The following is an 18,760-nucleotide window of genomic DNA, read 5'->3' on the forward strand; positions in this document are numbered from 1 at the left end:
TGACACCACATGGCATGAAATCCCTGCCCCCACGCTGTACAATGGAGACTATTTATCGAGCAGTTAAATTGAAGCCGCCAGGTTCTTGAAAGTGGTAAAACGGGTCAACTCTAGTGCCCTCGGGAATATACGGGGCATGTCAAGAGGTGATCTTACATATAAAGGATTTATAGTGAAAAACTTTGTTTTTACGGGTTAATTTTTTCCTCTCAGGTGTTCCCTGAAGTTATTCTAGCTTTCTGCGTCTCACTAATCACGCCATGGCAAGGACATTGTTTTTGCAAGAGATGCAGTAACCAAGCTGGTTGTGTGCGGTACACAAACATTTATGTTTTATTTGGAAGTGTATGGTCCATTTAGGGTTGCCACTCGTCCTGGTTTGACCTGGACAGCTCTGGAATTTGCATAATGGTCCGCGTGGCGGGAATTGATTTGTATCGAGATCTTGTGATTCTGTTTTGAACTTAATTTAAGTAAACTGCACGGTTTTGATAGACCGAGGCGACTGAGATGTTTGTCCGGGTTTGGTTTGTGGATAAGGGAACCACCGTCATTCTCATCTCAGCTGCACCCACCCACCCTCAAGGGGCCGTCCATAAATGACGTCACGCGATTTTGGACGATTTTTGCCCCCCCCCCCCCTTCGTCACACGACGTCACAAAAAGTCAGACCCCCCCCCCTCAAATATGACGTCACAAAGCTCTGCCCCCCCCACCCCTTATGTCATTGTAGTGCGTATTTAACGTGGCGCTGCACTCTGATGTTGTAGGACAAAACATTTATTACAAAGTCTATTTAATTAAGTAGCACGTGTCGTCTATATTTATTTAAAGTTGCGCATTTTGATGTGACGTCACATTTCTCAAACCCCCCCCCCCTCGTCACGCATCGTCACGTGTCGTCACAAATGTCTGACCCCGCCCCCCGCCCCTCCCCCAGGTGCGTGACGTCATTTGTGGGCGGCCCCTCAGTCGTCAGTGACGGGCGCTGGACCCGCTCAGCAGCCGCAGCAAGTCGCCTTTTGACTCGCTCGGAGCAGCAAACAACAACAACACCACCACCACCGCTGTTACCTCCACACGGACACACACAGGGAGAGAGAGAGAGAGGGGCCGGTGTTGGGCAGCCACAGCAGCGATATGGACGGCGACAACAAAAGCACGAGCGCCGTGGTGAGGCAGTGAGGCCCATCTGGGGCGGCGGGGAGAGGCCTCGCTCGGAGGCGGGTGGCCACATCCACGTTCGCGAAGGGCGCGGCCATCAACAACAACAACAGCAACAACAACAGCAGCAACAACAGCAATAACAACAGCAATAACAACACCAGCGAGCAGAGTCGAGGATTTACTCGCCTCGCCCGTGGTGTTTGGCCTTCCCTGCCGCGTCGTATTCTAGTCTGGGACGTGAAGGTTGTTGTGCTGGCGGGTTGTTGTTGATGTATAGGAGGAGGTAGTGGGGGGGGGGTCCATGGCCTAAAGAAGGCGGGATACGGTCGAAGGGGTTTGTCTTTGTTGTTATACAGGCAGGGGTCTCGGTGTGCACAGAGAGAGTTGTGTCGGGGTTGTGCGATGATGGCCAGGGCCTGGTGTGGCGTTTAGAGGGCTGGCGTGGCCTTGTGTGGCCTGCGCGGCTTTGGTTGTTTCGTGCATTGTTTTATGGCTTTTAGGAGGTTGAGTTTGGTGCGTTTATAGCACCAAATACAACCTCGTGTGACGAGAGGTCTGGGTGGGTCTGGCCGGGTTTGTGCGATGCAGGGGGCCTGGTGTGGCCTTGCTGTTGCTGGCTGGGTCTGGCCCCGGTGTGGCCCCGGGGAGTTTGAGATGCGAGAGGGCCCAGGCAGCCCGTGGGGACCTAACGGCCCTGTTAATGTTTTAATTGCGTCTCAAATTATTGTGTAATAGTGTATAGTAGTGGGGTTTTTAGACACGTGTCGCTGTACTACAGGTAGCAGCCGTGTGTGGCCGTGTTGTAGAGTAAGATTTGGTATTTATATTATGTCTGTAACTATATCGGTTTTCCTTTATTGAGATCAGTTAGCGCCGTAAATATTGTCGGAGGCAAGGACGCGGGACAAAATACAATCACAGGCCAGGATTTGTGGCCGCCTGATGTGGGATTATTTGCTGTCTGACAAAAATGACCCAGTCCCGCAGTGTTGCAGTAACTCTGGTGAAATACTGTTTCTGCATCCATCCCTTGCTCTAAATCTCGACATTAAAGGGGTTTCGTAAAACACCTTTAAAGATATCACCTCCAACCTTGCAGTTTCTGTATAAATGACCGCAGGCGAACATCGCCTTAATGTTGTCTATGTAGCTTGGCCGCATGCATCTTAGACACTTACGATAAGTAGATGTTGTGCCTAGGCTTCGGTGGAACAAAGGAAAAAACCTAAGATTATGGAACAAAGTCAGTTTGGATGTGGTGAACACAACCATCCTATCCGTCGAGTTAAGAGGGTCAGATAATGCATTTGTTGCTTTTCAAAAGGCTGTCTGTTAAACTATGGACCGCCCGGAGGTTAACATTGTGGAATTCGCCAAATACCCGGCATGGTATGGAGTCTCCATCCCCATGACACAATGAATTGTCTGTCTGTCATGGGTCATGATCACGATTTGATTTTAATAATAGATTGCCATGTTGTTGTGAATGTATAATCTCTTAAGAGTGCTTTCACAGTTTACGTTAACAAACAACGCACAGTATACGAATGGGAAATACAGGACTGTAATGGAGTATGCACATTTGGTGCATGCATTGTGAGCGTAAGAGTCAAATGTAATTTCTGAAACTATGTGTTTGGCCCATGCCTCTCGAATACCACTAAACAAGATTTCCCCCTGTATTGTGATAATCATTAAATAGTTTAAATTGACACGAAAGTGTTCACTGGCTAATAATGCTGTACTGCATTTAAGTCACGATTTCAAACGACGTGTGATGCGGTGTTTCTTATGTTAGCATGGCAGTAATGCATTCTTCAGTAACAAAGTGGACGTTATAAAGACACTAAATGAGTTTTGGGTCCACACCGGCGACGGGGTTTGAACAATGAGTGATGGGGAATGGGGGTTGTTAAAGCAGCTGGTGTCGCGGCCTCAACGCGGCTATGGTTCACGTTCATTAATACTGCATAGGTTGCGGATTAGCCAGGTCCCAATACAACAATGGGACACCATTAGCAATTCGGCTATAGTGTAGCGAAACAAGCCAAGTGATGCACATCGACACATGTATACCTGTGAAATATTAGATATACGCTTACTGCTAAAGAGAACTCGAACAATAACTAACAGCTCAAATTTAAAATAACGAGGTTATGTCGCTGCGAGGATATTGTATAATACCGTTGTAATTTAGTCTCATCCAGCAGTGGATTAATATTTTCTGATGGTGACGATGGTGACTGTATAATGAATGTAATGTAAGCATACACAGTGATATGAAATGCTTGTGTACTAATAGTATTATTTTTGTGTGCACAAGGTCATACAATGTCACTTTAAATGGGTTCACGAAATCATTTGCAACATCATAGGATTGTAATTATGATCTCGTGAATTTTTCGCTTAACGAAAAGGCCCTCTATCCATACTTATTGGAGGCCCCCTCTGCAAATAGTATGAACAAGGCCCGTTCTGTGAATATCAATGTTGAATAGATCATTATTGTAGTACCATTGCAAAATGCACTGGCATGCACGCGAGGTCATGTTGCCATGTCACGGCTGTAACTCATAGAAGGTTGACACTAAACATTTTTTGTTATAAGTTAAACCAAAAATAACAAGCACTGAGTTTTAAATATTGGAGGAAGCACATGACTGCTGTTTATTATGCTTGATATTTGTATTGCTGTTTTATTGGCATGCCACAGTACAGTAAAAATGTGTGACAAGATATTTCAAATGACAATCTGATGTATTTTTCGACATCTTTCAATGGTGTAACCTGCTGGCTTCAATTAAGTATCTACTAGACGGATTTGGTTTATATTTCAGATTGATTTTACAATTAAGGCCAATTTTTTTCTTGTTTTTTCCTGCAGTTGCGCTCTCTGCCTCATGTTACAAATTTCAGAAATGTCTATTTACAACTTTTAGAGTGCGCGGTTTAACATATCCTTGATGGCAGAGAAAGCCTCGTGAAAGTATATATAACAGTCGTATTTGAACTCATGAATTATTGTTTACATAGCCCATGTGTTTTTCCGTGGAAAACAAATAATGTAATATATTTTCGTGCAGTGCAGAAATTAAATACTGGGTTGAGACAATCAGCTGACCACACTGAAAATCCAGTTTGGTTTAAAGTGGCTGAAGCCTGTACAGTATTTAAACCAAGGATGTCAGTGGTGCTGGAGCTCAGTGCTTTGACACGGCCGTTTTGAACTCTTTGAGCCACCTAGCCACCACAGGTGTCGGTTTTTCCCCATGTCTCCTGGTGAGTGGTGGCAGAGGTCGCAACCGGGTACCCGATACCCGTACCCTACCCGATACCCGGCTACCCGTACCCGGCCGGGTACGGGTACCCGTTAGCGACCCTGGTGCGGCCGGGTACGGGTATGGGTAGACCGTGAGTCACTGGTGAGTAACTGTTTGTCACTCATTTCCCAACGTCTTGTTTCTTCTCACAATTCAAGTTCCTAGAATCAACCCACCCGCGCCTGCAACATGGCTTCATCCCAGAGGTCGCAATCAGGTACCCAATACCCTACCCGTACCCGGCAGGGTACGGGTAGAGTACGGGTACGGCCGGGTACGGCCGGGTACGGGTAAGGAATCAAAACCCGTTTGCGACCTCTGAGTGGTGGTAATCCCTGGTGTTTGGTCCTATCAGGCACAGGAGACGGCCCGCCTGGAGGAGCAGCTGCAAGGCTGGGGGGAGGCTTTGCTGGCTGCAGACCGTGTACTTCGCTGGGAGAAACCGTACTACCCAGCTCTCGTCGTTTCTGCAACCACTTTAATCTTCCTGTAAGCTACGTTCGTGTCAGTTTGCGTTCAATACAACCCCAACTCTCCTGTATAATATTTAGTGAGAACCACAATGTTCTGTCGCGGTACGTTCCGAACTACACATTTTGATGCACAGTACTTTGTGAATGTTAACGAGTACCACTGTGGGGACGTTGACAGTTGTTGTCCCCTATGGATAGATACATCCTTGCCAAAGGAATGTGGAATTTCCACCATTGCTTCGATGTTGTAAACAGGATATGAGCACAGTATTTTCTCAGCTGAGCAGGAAACCACTGAAATGTTTGTTTATATTTAAAAACATTTTAAATAGGAACCTGCATGTCATTGTATTAATATAGTCAGTGTGTACAGTACAATGATGGATATCTGACCATCTCAGATCCACCTTGAGCAATTGACTATCCACACCCAGTGCAGTACTTTTGCATGGTGCAACTTGTAATTTTCTATAGATATTAACAAATACAACCTTTTCACTTAAAACAATGTATATTTAATCTCGGGTATATATTTACTTCTAAAGCACAGTCAAGCATATTCCCATGTCTAAACCAGTTTGTGCTTAAATTGTCCAGTGACCTATTTGTGCACGGTATATAACCATCGTTTTTATATACAGGCGGTCCTCGACTTAAGTTTGTTCGACTTATGTCGATCCACACTTACAGAATGATGCCAACTCAGGCGCCGGTTCTGCACACAGTCAACCTGCCTCCCCAACGTGATCTGGTGCAAAACCTCTGTGCATTCGGAGTCATATTAAAGTATTTTTAATTTGTTTATTTAATCCTTAAAATTGTTTGATAAAAGGAAAGGTCATTGCTCTCGTGAAGGTGTTAAAAAGATTGTAGCAGGCCAAATAAGCCAGGAATTGCTAAGAATCAAAGTAAGAACTTTCTAAACACTATTATTTTTCTTTGTATATCATTGATAGTTGATTAAATATGCTATTTGCGATCATATGTATAAAAAGTAGCATTTTGGAGCATTTGTCAAGAACGTAACCCACGATTATATCATTGTTTCTCTGGGAAAATCAGTCTTGACTTGCGTTGTTTCGACTTACGACACCTTTTCTAGTAACGTAACCTGATGTAGGTCCGAGGACCACCTGTATAAATGTTCACATATGCCTCTGTCCCCAGCAAGTGGTAGATGCAACATTAAACTGGAACTGATTATGTACCATATAAATAACTGTGTTCATTGCCGTTTCAGAGTGATTTACTGGCTGGACCCATCTGTGCTCACGGGCCTCTCAATCGTGGTGATGTTGGTCTGCCTGGCAGATTACCTTATTCCAACCCTCACTGCTAAGTTCCTCAGTTCAAAGCAATGGTGGGTGTACATCTTTCACATCCTTAATTATATTTCTGGATCCATGTGTTTGCTAAAATTCCTTATCGCTCAATTATTTTACTGATATCTGCGTTTGTGATAATAGAGTAATTTGCCAACAAATAACATGGACAACGCAAAAGCATAGTTGTACAGTGTTGGCCAATAACATTGCGGTTTGAAATGTTGGTAGTGGTTGGGTGTTTCCAGATCCTTAACCCTGCAGCTGATAAGATGCATGTTACTTGCAAAGGAGAAGCAGTCCGCTAAAATAAATGTTTTTTTGATGTTGTGGATGAATAATCAAGCCATGTGTGCCAAGGGATGTCCAACACAAGAGTGAATCTTTAACATTACTGTCAGGAATCCACTACACTACTCTTGTAACCGGTCTGTCACACTATTTGCCTATATTTTAAAACAATGCCAATGCAGTGACTTTACCATAGTGCTAAAATATTGTGCCTAACTTTAATGCCTTTTTTTTCATTAAAACACATTGGACAACCCAGGTTCAGAGCCTTGGTACATACCTACAAGATGAGCCATTTTTTTGGGGTTCCATCTTTAATCCAATCGGTCAATGCCATTGTCTGCAATTTAAGATTAAGTGGTTGCCTCTTGTCCTGTACGTGTTAGGACTACGGAGCAGCAGCAGCGCTTTCATGAGATCTGCAGCAGTCTGGTGAAGGCTCGCTTGTCTGTAGCTCACTGGGGACACCAACTGTTGGCACTTAAAGAGGAGAAGCCAAAAGTGGTACGTCGCAGTTGATTAGCAAAGATCCTCACGCAAATAAATCGTTCAATATAGCGTTGCCTGATAATGATAACATGTTTTTTTTTATCCCTTCTAATAAGTTTCTGTACCCTCTTAAAGTGAACATAACCTATTTTAGCAATGCAGCCGATTCTAACCCAGTGATATATATTAATTGTGTAACCTGATGATATTTTACTAAGACCTCACCTTAATTTCCTTCCATTAGATTATGTACGAAAACATTTCCTTTCTCAAGTACAAGTGTGGGGATTTTAAAATACTGAAATAAAGTTTTTAAAAGCGCAGTGTATTAAATACCTCTGACTTGTAGTTTTCTCCTGTGCCTTTCTGCAGTACTTCATCTCCGTGACTACCGTCCTTGCTCTGGCTGCTTGGATTGGTCAGCAAGTTCATAACCTTCTTCTTACTTTCCTGATTGGTACGTCTGATAAAAGCACAGACTGGGAATAAGATGACCTTCGTGAGCTAATTTTGCTTTATGCATAGATATGTTCAGTAGGTAAATGACAAATTGTGCCCCTGAGATTGAATGCAATCTCATGATTTTATGGACAACTCTATTCAAGAATCAATAAAATGTTATATTATTATTTCATCCATTTGTATTCTGTATATCCAAGCTCGTCCGTTCCATCATCCTAATGGAAGCTTTAATTTGCATAATTTTTTATGGATGGATTCTTACACATGACATACATACTATGCACGTATCATGAGGGTAACAATCTATCAGGGTATCACAATCTGTAGTAATAGGAATCCAGAGAATCTGTATATTCTGACACTATGCATCATAAAAAATGTATTCTCACTCCCACAATGGGATGCATGTATTATGAGTGTAAAAATATTTCTATGCATGCATAACTTACCTGATTTTGTATAGTAAAACCACAACAATGGGCTGCATGGGTAAAAAGGTAAAACATTTGTCCAAATATCATTGTCAAAGATTGTTTGTTTAAACCCATTTGAACATGCATTTTAACTTGTTTGTAAACAATTATTGTGTTGATGTCATTGCAGTGACTTTTCTGCTGCTCTTTCCTGGACTCACCCAACAAGGGATAATCTGCAGTTATGTGGGCATGGCAAAACGAGAGATCAACAAGCTCCTTAAACGCAAGGAGAAGAAAGCAGAATGAAAAGCCTTTCTCATTGCTGCACTGTTCTGGTATAATTAACGTAGAGTGGACCAGTCGACTTGCTCCAAGTTAGCCTGCAAAATGTAGTTGTACGCTATAGCAGAACATTAATGTGTTAGGATTTTGTATTTACTGGTGTGAACATGTGTAATCTATTTTGAGGTTTGATGCAAATGCACTGTGCATCAATATTGCATGATGGGTTTGCTGCCTAGAGGTTGTTTAAAGAAGTGGCATTTTAATAAGCTCTCATGACTGAATTATAATTAGTAGTAGTTGTGTCTGCATATTTCCGAAACGTCTTCAGAAAACATTTCAAGGGAGCTTCAACAGTGGGACTATGTTATCTTTGCTCTGTAAATGTAGAAACGTTCAGATGTTCTACAAAAAAACTATATTATGCATGGGGTGAATTCTCAACCACATACTTTGGTGTCACACTGGAGATTCTTGCACTAAACGATCGGTGTTAACGTTTTACTCTTTGCCATTCTTATTATTCCCACAAGTATTTACCAATGTATTTTTTAATTTGGTTGGTCCTTTTTGCATATGTGCTTTTCTAGAAGAGAATCTTCATTTTAAGTAGAAAATTTGCTTTCAAACCTTTAAATACACTGAACTAAGAAGCTGCAGATACAGTAAAACCGCGATGTAATTGTGGCGTCAGAAAACAAATATATAACGTAAATGGATGGAAGAAAAATACAAATAAAGATTGGTTTGCAAATGGTGTGTCACCGTAAAGTCCCACATTTTAAGCGGCGAATCCAACACCCACATCCCCTCCATTGGTCACGGGGTAGTTGGCAAAAACAGCCATCATCCCTTTCAGCTCCCTCAGTCGCACATGTGCAATTGGGCAGACAGATGCATGCATTTTCCATTATCACGTGGATAGCCTATAACGAAGGTGTTGTATGTATTCCAATGCCTATGAAATATCCGGCCTTTACTGGATTGAATTATTGAACCCACAAAAAATGCCTGAAATACTAGATCAGAGTACTGAAACATTGTGGGAGGACAAAACTGTTGTGGTTTTTGAGTCCAGAATTAGTCATCTAAATGGCAACACCTTACACGTGGCATTTTGGTAACTAAAGATGCAAATTGAAATTTGGTTTAACGAGTATGCAGCTCGAAGAAAATAAGCAATGACCAACCATAATAATGGAAGCTTTTTTCTTATTAACTTAAGATTTTGTTCCAGTAACTTATTGGCAGTGTTTTTCAGTCAGGGATCCCTGCAAAGTCACCCTTGAATGAACATTAAAATGCAAATTTTATAAGCCACAAGTTTAACTAACAGCACCGGCATACAAAACTTACCTTCGTTTATAAATTTGAATATTAATATATGCACAATGTCAATGCATCTTGGCACAGTATCACGAGGATGGAGAAGAATTTATTTGCTGGTTTTGTTAAGTGAAATTGCCTGTAAGTGCACAATTGTACATGAGGGAAGTTTGAAAAAAGGCACCATGTGTATTAAATTTATGCTTAAAGAATTATATGTGGACACAAGCTTATTTCCATGGCAGAGTACAGATGTGTTTTGCTTTAATTAAAATATAGCGGTTCGGTTGTGCAAGTGGTGGCCATGAGAGCACTACAGATGGGTGGAATATAATAGGAATTACTTTGGGGGGTGCAGATGTTGTAAAAAAACGTAAGGCCAGTGGCATACGAAGTAAAACTTGACTACAGTAGACGTCAATCTGGGTGGGGCTGGGTGGGAGGTGGGGCGGGGTATGGTGGGAGGGGTGAGGGGTGGGGTTGGGTGGGAGAGGTGGGGGGCGGGCTGGGTGGGAGGGGTGGGGGGCGGGCTAGGTGGGAGGGGTGGGGCTGGGTGGGGAGGGGCTGGTCACCCCATGGTGCCCTTATAAAACTGAACGTTTAACCTACTCACGCCGGCTTGTGCCCGCCCTCACAGTCGGGCATATTTCCGGAATACACCACGCCGCCGTTGACCCTGGCCATTGACCGAACAACCCAACGTTCCTACCAGCTCCCTCCGCAGGAATGTGTTAATTTATGAGTGTAACAATACCTCCCTTTGTGTTGCTGTACTTTAGGGGCCGTCCATAAATGACGTCACGCACCTGGGGGGGGGGTCAGACATTTGTGACGATGTGTGACGAGGGGGGGGGGGTTGAGAAATGTGACGTCACATCAAAATGCGCAACTTTAAATAAATATAGACAACACGTTCTACTTAATTAAATATACTTTTTGATAAATGTTTTCTCCTACAACATCAGAGTGCAGCGCCACATTAAATACGCACTGCAATGACAATAGTTTAAAGCGATTTGAAGCATGTTTTATTTTGGGGGGGGGGGGGCCAGAGCTTTGTGACGTCATATTTGAGGGGGGGGTCTGACTTTTTGTGACGCCGTGTGACGAGGAGGGGCGGGGTAAAAAAATCGTCCAAAATCGCGTGACGTCATTTATGGACGGCCCCTTAACACATTGTAAACACTGACCCTATGTGCTGTGCGATGCGGTCCATTGCGTTCCCAACTTACGAACCGCCCGACGAAGGAGCCGACCCTGTTCGTAAGTCGGGGCCTATGGAATCGATTCTCGATTCTTGCACGAGGAATCGTTTCTCCGCGATTCCTAAAAGGTCAATCCGTTTGACGTGTGAGGGAGCTCGCTTGAGTTACCGCTCCACACTCACACACAGGAGGAGGCCGACAGGAACACACGAAGCCACCCCCCTCCTCGAGCTATGCTCACTGCCGCCGTAGCACGCTGCTCCCGCCGGGGGCCCCTGGGCTCCCTGGCTTCGCTCGGCAGAGCCCTCGCCGCGGGGCAGCTGCGGCGTGCAGCGGGCTGCGAGAGGCCTGGTCCGGGCTGCGGGAGGCCTGGTCCAGGCTGCGGGCGGGAATCCAGGCGAGCGGCGTCTGCCTCCTCCTGGGAGCGCAGGGAGAGGACGGAGTCGGCGGCGATGGAGGACGCCGAGGAGGAGGAGAAGAGCCTCTCCAGTCGTTTCGCGGCGCGCTCCTTCTTCAGGAAGAGCACGACAACACACGAGGAGGAAGAGGAGGACGGGGGGGAGGAGGAGGAGAGGGTGCGGGGAGGCCGCAGGGACACGGCGTACTGGTTCCACGTGCAGTGCAAGCGCCTGGCGCGGAGCGGACAGGTGCGTCTCGCCACGCGGGCTCTGTATCGTGCGTCTGGGGTGGTGTGTGCGCGTGGGGTGGTGTGTGGCGTGATGTGTAGGGTGGTGGGAGCGGTGCGATGGTGTGAGAGTGTGGGGTGGCGTGTGCCGTGGTCTGTGCGCGTGCGGTGGTGTGTGCGGTGGGGTGGTGTGTGCATTTGGGGAGCGGTAGAGTTGCGGTTAGCGCGCTGCGCTTTGAACGCAGCGTCACGAGTCCTATTGCCGCACACGGCCAACACCGGTGACGATTATCTGAACCGGTTCTGGGCCTCCCCTAGAGTCGATTCGACCGCAAATGAGTACCGTGTGTGTGTGTTAACATCGCCACTCGGGAGGCAAAGGCGGCCTGGCGTTGTGTTGGCCACCTACCTCTTCGTGCGCCGTGCCGGCCTTCAATAAGTGCTCGCTCACAGCACTTGTCCCAACAGTCTGTTAAATCTACACGGGGGATCTTTGTTTTTTGTTGCAGCTGGAGGAGGCGCTCCGTCTGTTTGAGGAGACGGGGCTGAAGCAGCAGCGCCTGCAGCCCGAGGAGTTCAACTTCACGGTGCTGATCGGGGCATGCGCCCGCGCTGGCCTCACCCGCCGCGCCTTCCGCCTCTATAACGATGTGAGCGGTGGCAGCTGGCGCCCGTCCCACAGCACAGGGCCACTTGGTGCAGCAATAAGCACCAGTGCGGCTAAATTACATCAAGTGTGAATGTTTGCTATCGCCACAGCATCCATGTGTCGTACTGTGCCAAGTTCCACATTGCCACTGTTGGCTGAGATTATGTCGGTGGCCCCCTAAACAGATCCACTCTTTTCCCCCTTTAAAATAGTTTCCCGAGAAATTGGTTTGACCTCCTCCCATAATCTCATGCATCACCTAGTTAATCCATGGTGCCCCCTACTCTTTTTGATACTTGTCCACCTCCGATACATTGCTGTGAGCCGCTATTGCTCCTGACAGTCTACCATGGTGTCCCGTGTCTCCCAGATGAAGAAGCGTGGGCTTACCCCGAGCTCGCACACCTACACGGCGTTGTTCAACGCGTGCGCGGAGTGCGGACGCCCTGAGCAGGGCCTAGATTTGGCGGAGAAGCTGTGGGCCGAGCTGCAGCAGAAGTCTGGAAGAGCGGATACGCATCTTTACACGTACCACGCCCTGCTCAAGGTGTACGCACGCTATGGTAGTCTGATGCCCGCCATCGAGGTGCTCAAGGTACTCGCCACACCAATCGTGACACTCTTGGAGTAATATAACTTTGTTTATTAGGAGCCAAACTCAATTAACATTCACAAAGAAGTATTGCCATGCTGTACACCAAGTTTCATCCTGAAACGGAAGTCTTGCTAAGTTCCGGTGCTTGTGTAATGACAGGGTGCCACCTGTCGGCCTGAAGGGGTAATCGCGGTTATGGGCATGTTACGTAATCTCTCATTGTGAGGGGGGCGTATCTGGGGTAGAGGTGAAAGGCAGAATCAGTCGGGAAGCTACGTAGAACGTTACATAGATGTATCGCCCAGTGTTGTGCTAAAGGTGTGAGAATAAATAAGAAGCCTTCTACACGACGTGTCTCGGAAGTCGCTCACTACACTTGAATGCCACACAGGCTTCATGTGTGGTTTGCAGGCAGCCTGAATTGGTTGGTTGTGGTGACGTAATAATTCTCACATTCTAAAACTAGGTCAGTGGATCTCGGGGAGAAATGTCGTTGATGTCACCACACCTTGTTGTCGATTTCTTCTGCTCGGACCCATAATCGGTAAAACATTAAAAACCCCACAGTCATCCACATTTACAGTATCCCACCATCCAGTTTCAGGGCTTCCTCATGTTGAGCAGTCGACATCTCCTTTATGGGCGCCTCTTACTGTCTCAATGCCTCCACTGTCTGGCTTCGGTCTTCCCCTTGGTTGCAGACCTCCTGAGTGCTACTTGACTACCCATCTCCAATGCCTATTGGAGAACAGATCATTGTATTGCTCGTTGTTGAATACCCACAGCTGCATCTGTGCGTCCACTTTCAAACCCTATTCTATCAACACATTTCTGGTGGCACATGAAACTAGCTGGTGTCCTAAATCAGACCTGATACCAGAGAGTGAACTGAGAGCAGTGGGACGTTGCAGTTTATGCTCCCAGTAAGTGTAGCACCAAGTGGAAGGTGGAGATGTAACTGACGTATTGGATGGGAGATGAGGTGGGTGAATTCGTTCACACAAAACCTGGGGGGGGAGCAGGGTTCACAGTCAATTGTAGTGGAGCACCTCCTGGTTGCTGGCTGTGCTCATATGAAATCTTACCTTTGTGGGATGCCTCCTGACTTGGTTTGACTTTGTTGTTTTATTGCCAGGAAATGGTTGGCAATGGTGTGGTCCCAACCTCCACCACGCTGAGCTTCCTGCTGGAGGCAGCCAAGCGAGATCCCTCGGAGGGCTTTCGCCACGCCCTGCAGGTTCGCACACACCACACGACCGACCAGTACAGATGCACAACACAAATACATACACAACAACATCAATAAAGACGCTGCAGTTCAACGACAACAATTGCCGTTCGCCACTTAGTGGCGGTGACATGACCAGAGTACTTGTACCAGGCTAGGTGTACCTTGAGGCCACGGGACAGACCCAGCTGTTATCAGTTGACTGGGGCGACTGGCAGATGCACCACTTGTATTCCCCACTGTGCCAACTGTGTTTCTAAACACACACATACACACGACCATCAATACACAGGTATCCTAGTTAACATCGAAGACTACCCACACACACACACCACTACCACCAATCACACACACATACCAACACTACACACAACACATCCCATTAAAAACAAACATACACCACCATTATACACAAACACCACTACAAATAGACAGATGCTATATCGTTTCGGAGTAAACACTGATTGGTTTAAGTGACTTGACGACATCACTGTTATGGGTATGCACGTTGAACTTCTTTTGCACCGTATCAAGCCAACCGTGCTAATCGGAGGTGTGAGGAAGGACAACTTAACACAAAAAGGGTAGTTAGTGGAGCTGGTTGTTATACGTGTGCCCTTGTGTGATTTGTCGTTGTAGCTGTGGCGCTGGATGGAGCGTGTCGGAGTGGCCCCAAACCTCCACAACTACAGTTTCCTGCTGTCCGTTGCTCGGCAGTGCGACATAGGCGACCCGGCGGTTGCCACTGCTCTGCTGCTAAACGATTCCAGTGAGAGCAAAAATATCCGGAATCTTCCAGTCCGCAGCCAGAAGGGAGCCAAGAGACGGACTTCTACGAGTGCAGCAGTGGCAAGTGTCCAGGACCTTCAAGGGCGACTGTTCAACTCTCAAAGAGCTTGTCCACATCCAGATTCCGTGCAACAGGACAAGAGCACGAGGGGTGCACACGAGTGGCAGCTCGCCCACGAGCACGCGCCACAGACGAGAGCTGACCAGCTGTCCACGAGTTGTGCATCTCGGGAGCGAGCGGATGTCGAGGAGTGTCCCGAGCAGATGGCAATCGCACAGCGGCACTCTGAGCAGATTCCCCAGCACTCAACATCGCTGGCACTTTTGCCCGAATCGCCGGGCGGCAGTCGCCTCGAGTTACAGGGCAGTCTGCTGGAGCCAGGCCGGTGCAGCGCCAAGGGCCACGTGCTGTCTCTGAGGGCGGCGCCCGACCCCGCCGATCGGCTGGCGCTTCTGGGCGGTGTGGCAGGAGTGCTGGGGGCTCTACGGAGGCACGGCCTGGCCCCCAACGTGCTTATCTTCACACAGCTCGCTATGCTGTTGCCTGCTGATCAGGTTCGCATGCTGCTGATCCGCACGGACAACGGCAAACACTCAAATTATTCATCGTTACGCTTAAAGTTTTAATGATTTGTTGATGGTAATAGTTGTCCCAATTGTATCAATCTTATGCCTGGGTAGAGTGACGGGGCAGTGGTTACCCGCTGCACTGTGAAATCAGTGACCTGAGTTTGATTACCAGCCATGGCTGACGTCAGTGGCGAGGGATATGTGAACTGGTTCTGGACATCACTTTGACCAACCCACACTGACCAACATGCCGACGTGGTTAAACGTGCCCCATGACTGACAAAGCGTCGGGAGGCATTTTTACATCAGCGAATTAATCCTTTTGCAAACCATATTTATTAGAGATATGACTCACCATGATCCCGAATTGTGACAATTCATCACATGCCACTACTCTTTCACATAAACCCTGTGCCTCACAAGGCCACGCTGCACATTGCTCTCCACGGCTTGTAACTCGTGCATTGCCCACTAGGCCACGGTGGCCCTTGAGTTTCCCCAAACTCCCCCCCCCTGTGTGTCTGCTGTTTCCCTTTCTTCACCTTTACGACCCGGGCAGTTTGATCAAGACGAGCGGCTGCTGCAGGAGGCGAAGGCCTGCGGAGCGGAGCCAGACGTCACCTTGTACAACGTGCTGGTGGGGCGCAGGAGCCGCGCCAGTGACCTGGCCGCAGCGCGCGTAGGGGCCGCAAACACACACACACATCCTCGCCTGTTTACACGTACATGTGTGTGCATGTTGAACTTCTTTCGCACCGTATGTAGCCAACTGTGCTAATCGGAGGTGTGGGGGAAGGACAACAAACTAAACACAAAAAGCAGTTCTGCACATTCATACCATAGTCAGCCTATATGAGTTTAATTTGTCTGTAACTTAATTTTGTAGTTGGACTGTGATCAGTCTAAAAAAGAATCGTCCACAGCCAGCTTTTGCCAGCAAGGAATTAATTTAACGTCGATTTACGTTAATGCGTTATTTTCTATTGCTCGCGTAACGAGGCAGTTTGTTCTTGTTCTGCTTTCTATTTGCTCTCCTTTGTTTTGCTTTTGTCGTCTTGGTGACCAAGCTCGCTCCTGTTAATCAGGCTCTCCTGGGCTCTTGAGTTCTCACCTGATCTAAAATAAACTAGAATGAAACATACGTACACTGTGACGCAAACATGTGCGCGCACACGCTGCCTACTAGCATGGACACATGCGTGCACACACGTCACACTTGAACGCTTCCATGCAGACACACACGCTACCTACACACACACACGAATGCTGTGATGAAAGCATGCACACACTGTATACACGAATGAGCGCTGCCATGTACACATGCACGCACATCATATCAACATTTCTATGCACTTGCACGTTACGTTGCATGAACATTTTGTGCAGTAGGTTGATGGAACAAGAGACAACCAACTGGATAGAACGTACAAAGCAGACCGTACGAAAAAAATCATCCATTCTGCAATCTTGACCCCGACTTGTGACAATTTGTCACACTGCATGAGTGGATACAGACTCGTTATGTGCCTACTACACACGCATGCCCCTGTCTAAAGCATGTGTGCGCATGCGTGCGTGCATGCACACACAAGTGTGCCTGTTTTTACACATACGCTTGCCCGCTCATGAACGTGCACTTGCGAGCTTGCAGGCGTTGGTGGGGGAGCTGGTGCGGGAGGGGCTGTCCCCTGACATGCACACGTACAGCGCGCTGGCCGCAGGCTGCCAGCACGAGGAGGACGGTGTGCAGCTGCTGAGAGACATGAGGGTGCGCACCTTGCGACGAGCATAACATCGTCAGCTGTGATCAGCGTACTGCTAGATGAAGACATCCTGCCCTACCCGACAATGCTTTGACATCTCACACTGATCTCATCTCATTACGGCGGATGTCTTCTCAGGCGTGTCCTCTCCTTTGGTTGCCGCTCTGACAGAAGTATTGACCCACCAGACATCGTCCCTTCTAGCGACGCGTCATGCCCAAACCAAATTATCATAAGTTAATTGGGGCAACTTTTCCCGCTGCAATGATTCTTATGTAAACATTTGTACTCGTGTCGCTAAGTAGAATATTGACCTCAACACTGGAGGAAATGTCTTGCCGTGGGATCTGATTTTATTGCCGAGTGCTGTGTACGTGTTTGCGCATCTCTTAGCTTGGTATTTTTACACTTTCCAACCAAGTTTGAAATCGTTAATGCATTATCTCTGTCCATCTGTCCAAAGCCTGGCAATAAAAAAAACCCAGTTTTAAAAGTATCCTAAGTGGCCAAGGAAATTGGCATGTCATCTTGTGTAGTCGTATGCGATGCTCCGTGTAACTTGTTATGCGCTTAAAAACATACTGCTATCGCCAATTTGGAGGACGAAGTTTTTTGTGAAAGCGTTGTAGAATCCATGCGTGTGTGCGATTCTTCCTTGTTGTTTTCTGCTTCCTACAGATGAGCGGCTTGACTCCCAATTCCCACGTGTGCGGGGTGATCATCTCCGTGGCGATCCGTCGTCTCGACTACTCGTACCTGACCGCGGTGCTCAAGGAGATGGCTCGGTCGCGCATCGCCGCCTCGCCCGCCATCCTGCGGCAGCTCGACTTCGCAGCCCGCTACCCACCGGGATATGATCACGTCAGCACACGCAGCACACGGCACCACACGCTGCGCACACCGGCACAACAGTTGACGCTTTCACGTAATAAAAAATAATTTCATTTATATAGTGCTTTTCATCAACGATCTCAAAGCGCTGTACAGGACAGCAGCAGTAGCAGACACTCAACATTAAAAATAATGATATAACTACATTTAAAAAATCTATTTACTAAACGAACGAAAAGTTTCATAAGCGAATGCATGGGGGATAATATGTCTGTGTTGGAGAATTCAGCCCCGTTAAAATTGTAGTTTGGATATTGGGAATCTTTGTGATGTGTGTGTCTCTGACACAATGTCAATATGTTTGTCTGTGTGCAGTACAGCGCATCGAACGCCTATCTGGATAAGATCGACGGCTTCCGTGGGTTCTACCAGCTCTGGCTGAAGCACACCTCTGCCGTGGACGACGCAACGCAAGTCCGGTGAATCTGTTGGCGTTGTGAGCCAAGGGTGTAAAGAGACAATAAAATATTCCCCACGAGAGACCATTCCCACACTCGGCTGCAGTGCTGTGAGCTGCATTTCCTGTGCCAATGACGACTGGACAAATATGTACCCCTTCCCCATCTCACCTATCCGGCTATCGTACTTGGCACAAAGCAGTGCACATCACCCTGCCTCCATGTGGGAGCTAACAAAGAGAGAAGACACTCGTGGAAATAATGCATCTCGAACTCGGCGCTGTTACTATTACAACTTCATTATCGCGATGAAAGTAATGGCCAAGTGAGGTGGTGGTTGTTTGCAACATTCGCGTGCGTACACTCATCCCTGTCTCAACACTGCACAAGAGAGCGAGAAGTGAGCATTACGCTGCCATGTCAATAAAACCCGACTGCTTCTAACGCTTATGAGTTGTATGTTGCCAAAGAGAGAGCGTGAGTATGGATGTGAGAGATA

The 18,760-nt window shown here is 47.1% G+C and overlaps 2 protein-coding genes across 2 annotated transcripts; both read left to right on the plus strand.

Annotated features, from left to right (window-relative positions):
• Positions 1–955: 955 nt before the first annotated feature.
• LOC144932652 (ADP-ribosylation factor-like protein 6-interacting protein 1) lies at positions 956–9,760 on the plus strand. The gene is made up of 6 exons (XM_078856934.1): positions 956–1,173; positions 4,843–4,976; positions 6,201–6,320; positions 6,960–7,077; positions 7,435–7,519; positions 8,128–9,760. Exons 1-6 carry the CDS (start codon positions 1,141–1,143, stop codon positions 8,244–8,246), a joined length of 609 nt encoding a protein of 202 aa, XP_078713060.1. The 5' UTR covers positions 956–1,140; the 3' UTR covers positions 8,247–9,760.
• Positions 9,761–10,869: 1,109 nt separating this feature from the next.
• PTCD1 (pentatricopeptide repeat domain 1) lies at positions 10,870–18,659 on the plus strand. The gene is made up of 9 exons (XM_078856935.1): positions 10,870–11,400; positions 11,888–12,028; positions 12,398–12,622; positions 13,758–13,859; positions 14,490–15,194; positions 15,769–15,888; positions 16,861–16,977; positions 17,651–17,833; positions 18,179–18,659. Exons 1-9 carry the CDS (start codon positions 10,987–10,989, stop codon positions 18,284–18,286), a joined length of 2,115 nt encoding a protein of 704 aa, XP_078713061.1. The 5' UTR covers positions 10,870–10,986; the 3' UTR covers positions 18,287–18,659.
• The last annotated feature ends 101 nt before the right edge of the window (positions 18,660–18,760 follow it).

Source organism: Lampetra fluviatilis, chromosome 5 (genome assembly GCF_964198595.1).
Source record: "Lampetra fluviatilis chromosome 5, kcLamFluv1.1, whole genome shotgun sequence".
NCBI classification, from domain to species: domain Eukaryota; kingdom Metazoa; phylum Chordata; class Hyperoartia; order Petromyzontiformes; family Petromyzontidae; genus Lampetra; species Lampetra fluviatilis.

Excerpts from the sequence above, each read along its gene's own strand:
- LOC144932652 (XM_078856934.1), top strand. The coding sequence starts at position 1,141 with ATGGACGGCGACAACAAAAGCACGAGCGCCGTG. Across the intron at positions 1,174-4,842 it reads ACAAAAGCACGAGCGCCGTG|GCACAGGAGACGGCCCGCCT; the intron begins GTGAGGCAGTGA and ends TGGTCCTATCAG. Across the intron at positions 6,321-6,959 it reads TTCCTCAGTTCAAAGCAATG|GACTACGGAGCAGCAGCAGC; the intron begins GTGGGTGTACAT and ends TGTACGTGTTAG.
- PTCD1 (XM_078856935.1), top strand. The coding sequence starts at position 10,987 with ATGCTCACTGCCGCCGTAGCACGCTGCTCCCGCCGGGGGCCCCTGGGC. Across the intron at positions 12,623-13,757 it reads CCGCCATCGAGGTGCTCAAG|GAAATGGTTGGCAATGGTGT; the intron begins GTACTCGCCACA and ends TTTTATTGCCAG. Across the intron at positions 16,978-17,650 it reads AGCTGCTGAGAGACATGAGG|ATGAGCGGCTTGACTCCCAA; the intron begins GTGCGCACCTTG and ends TGCTTCCTACAG.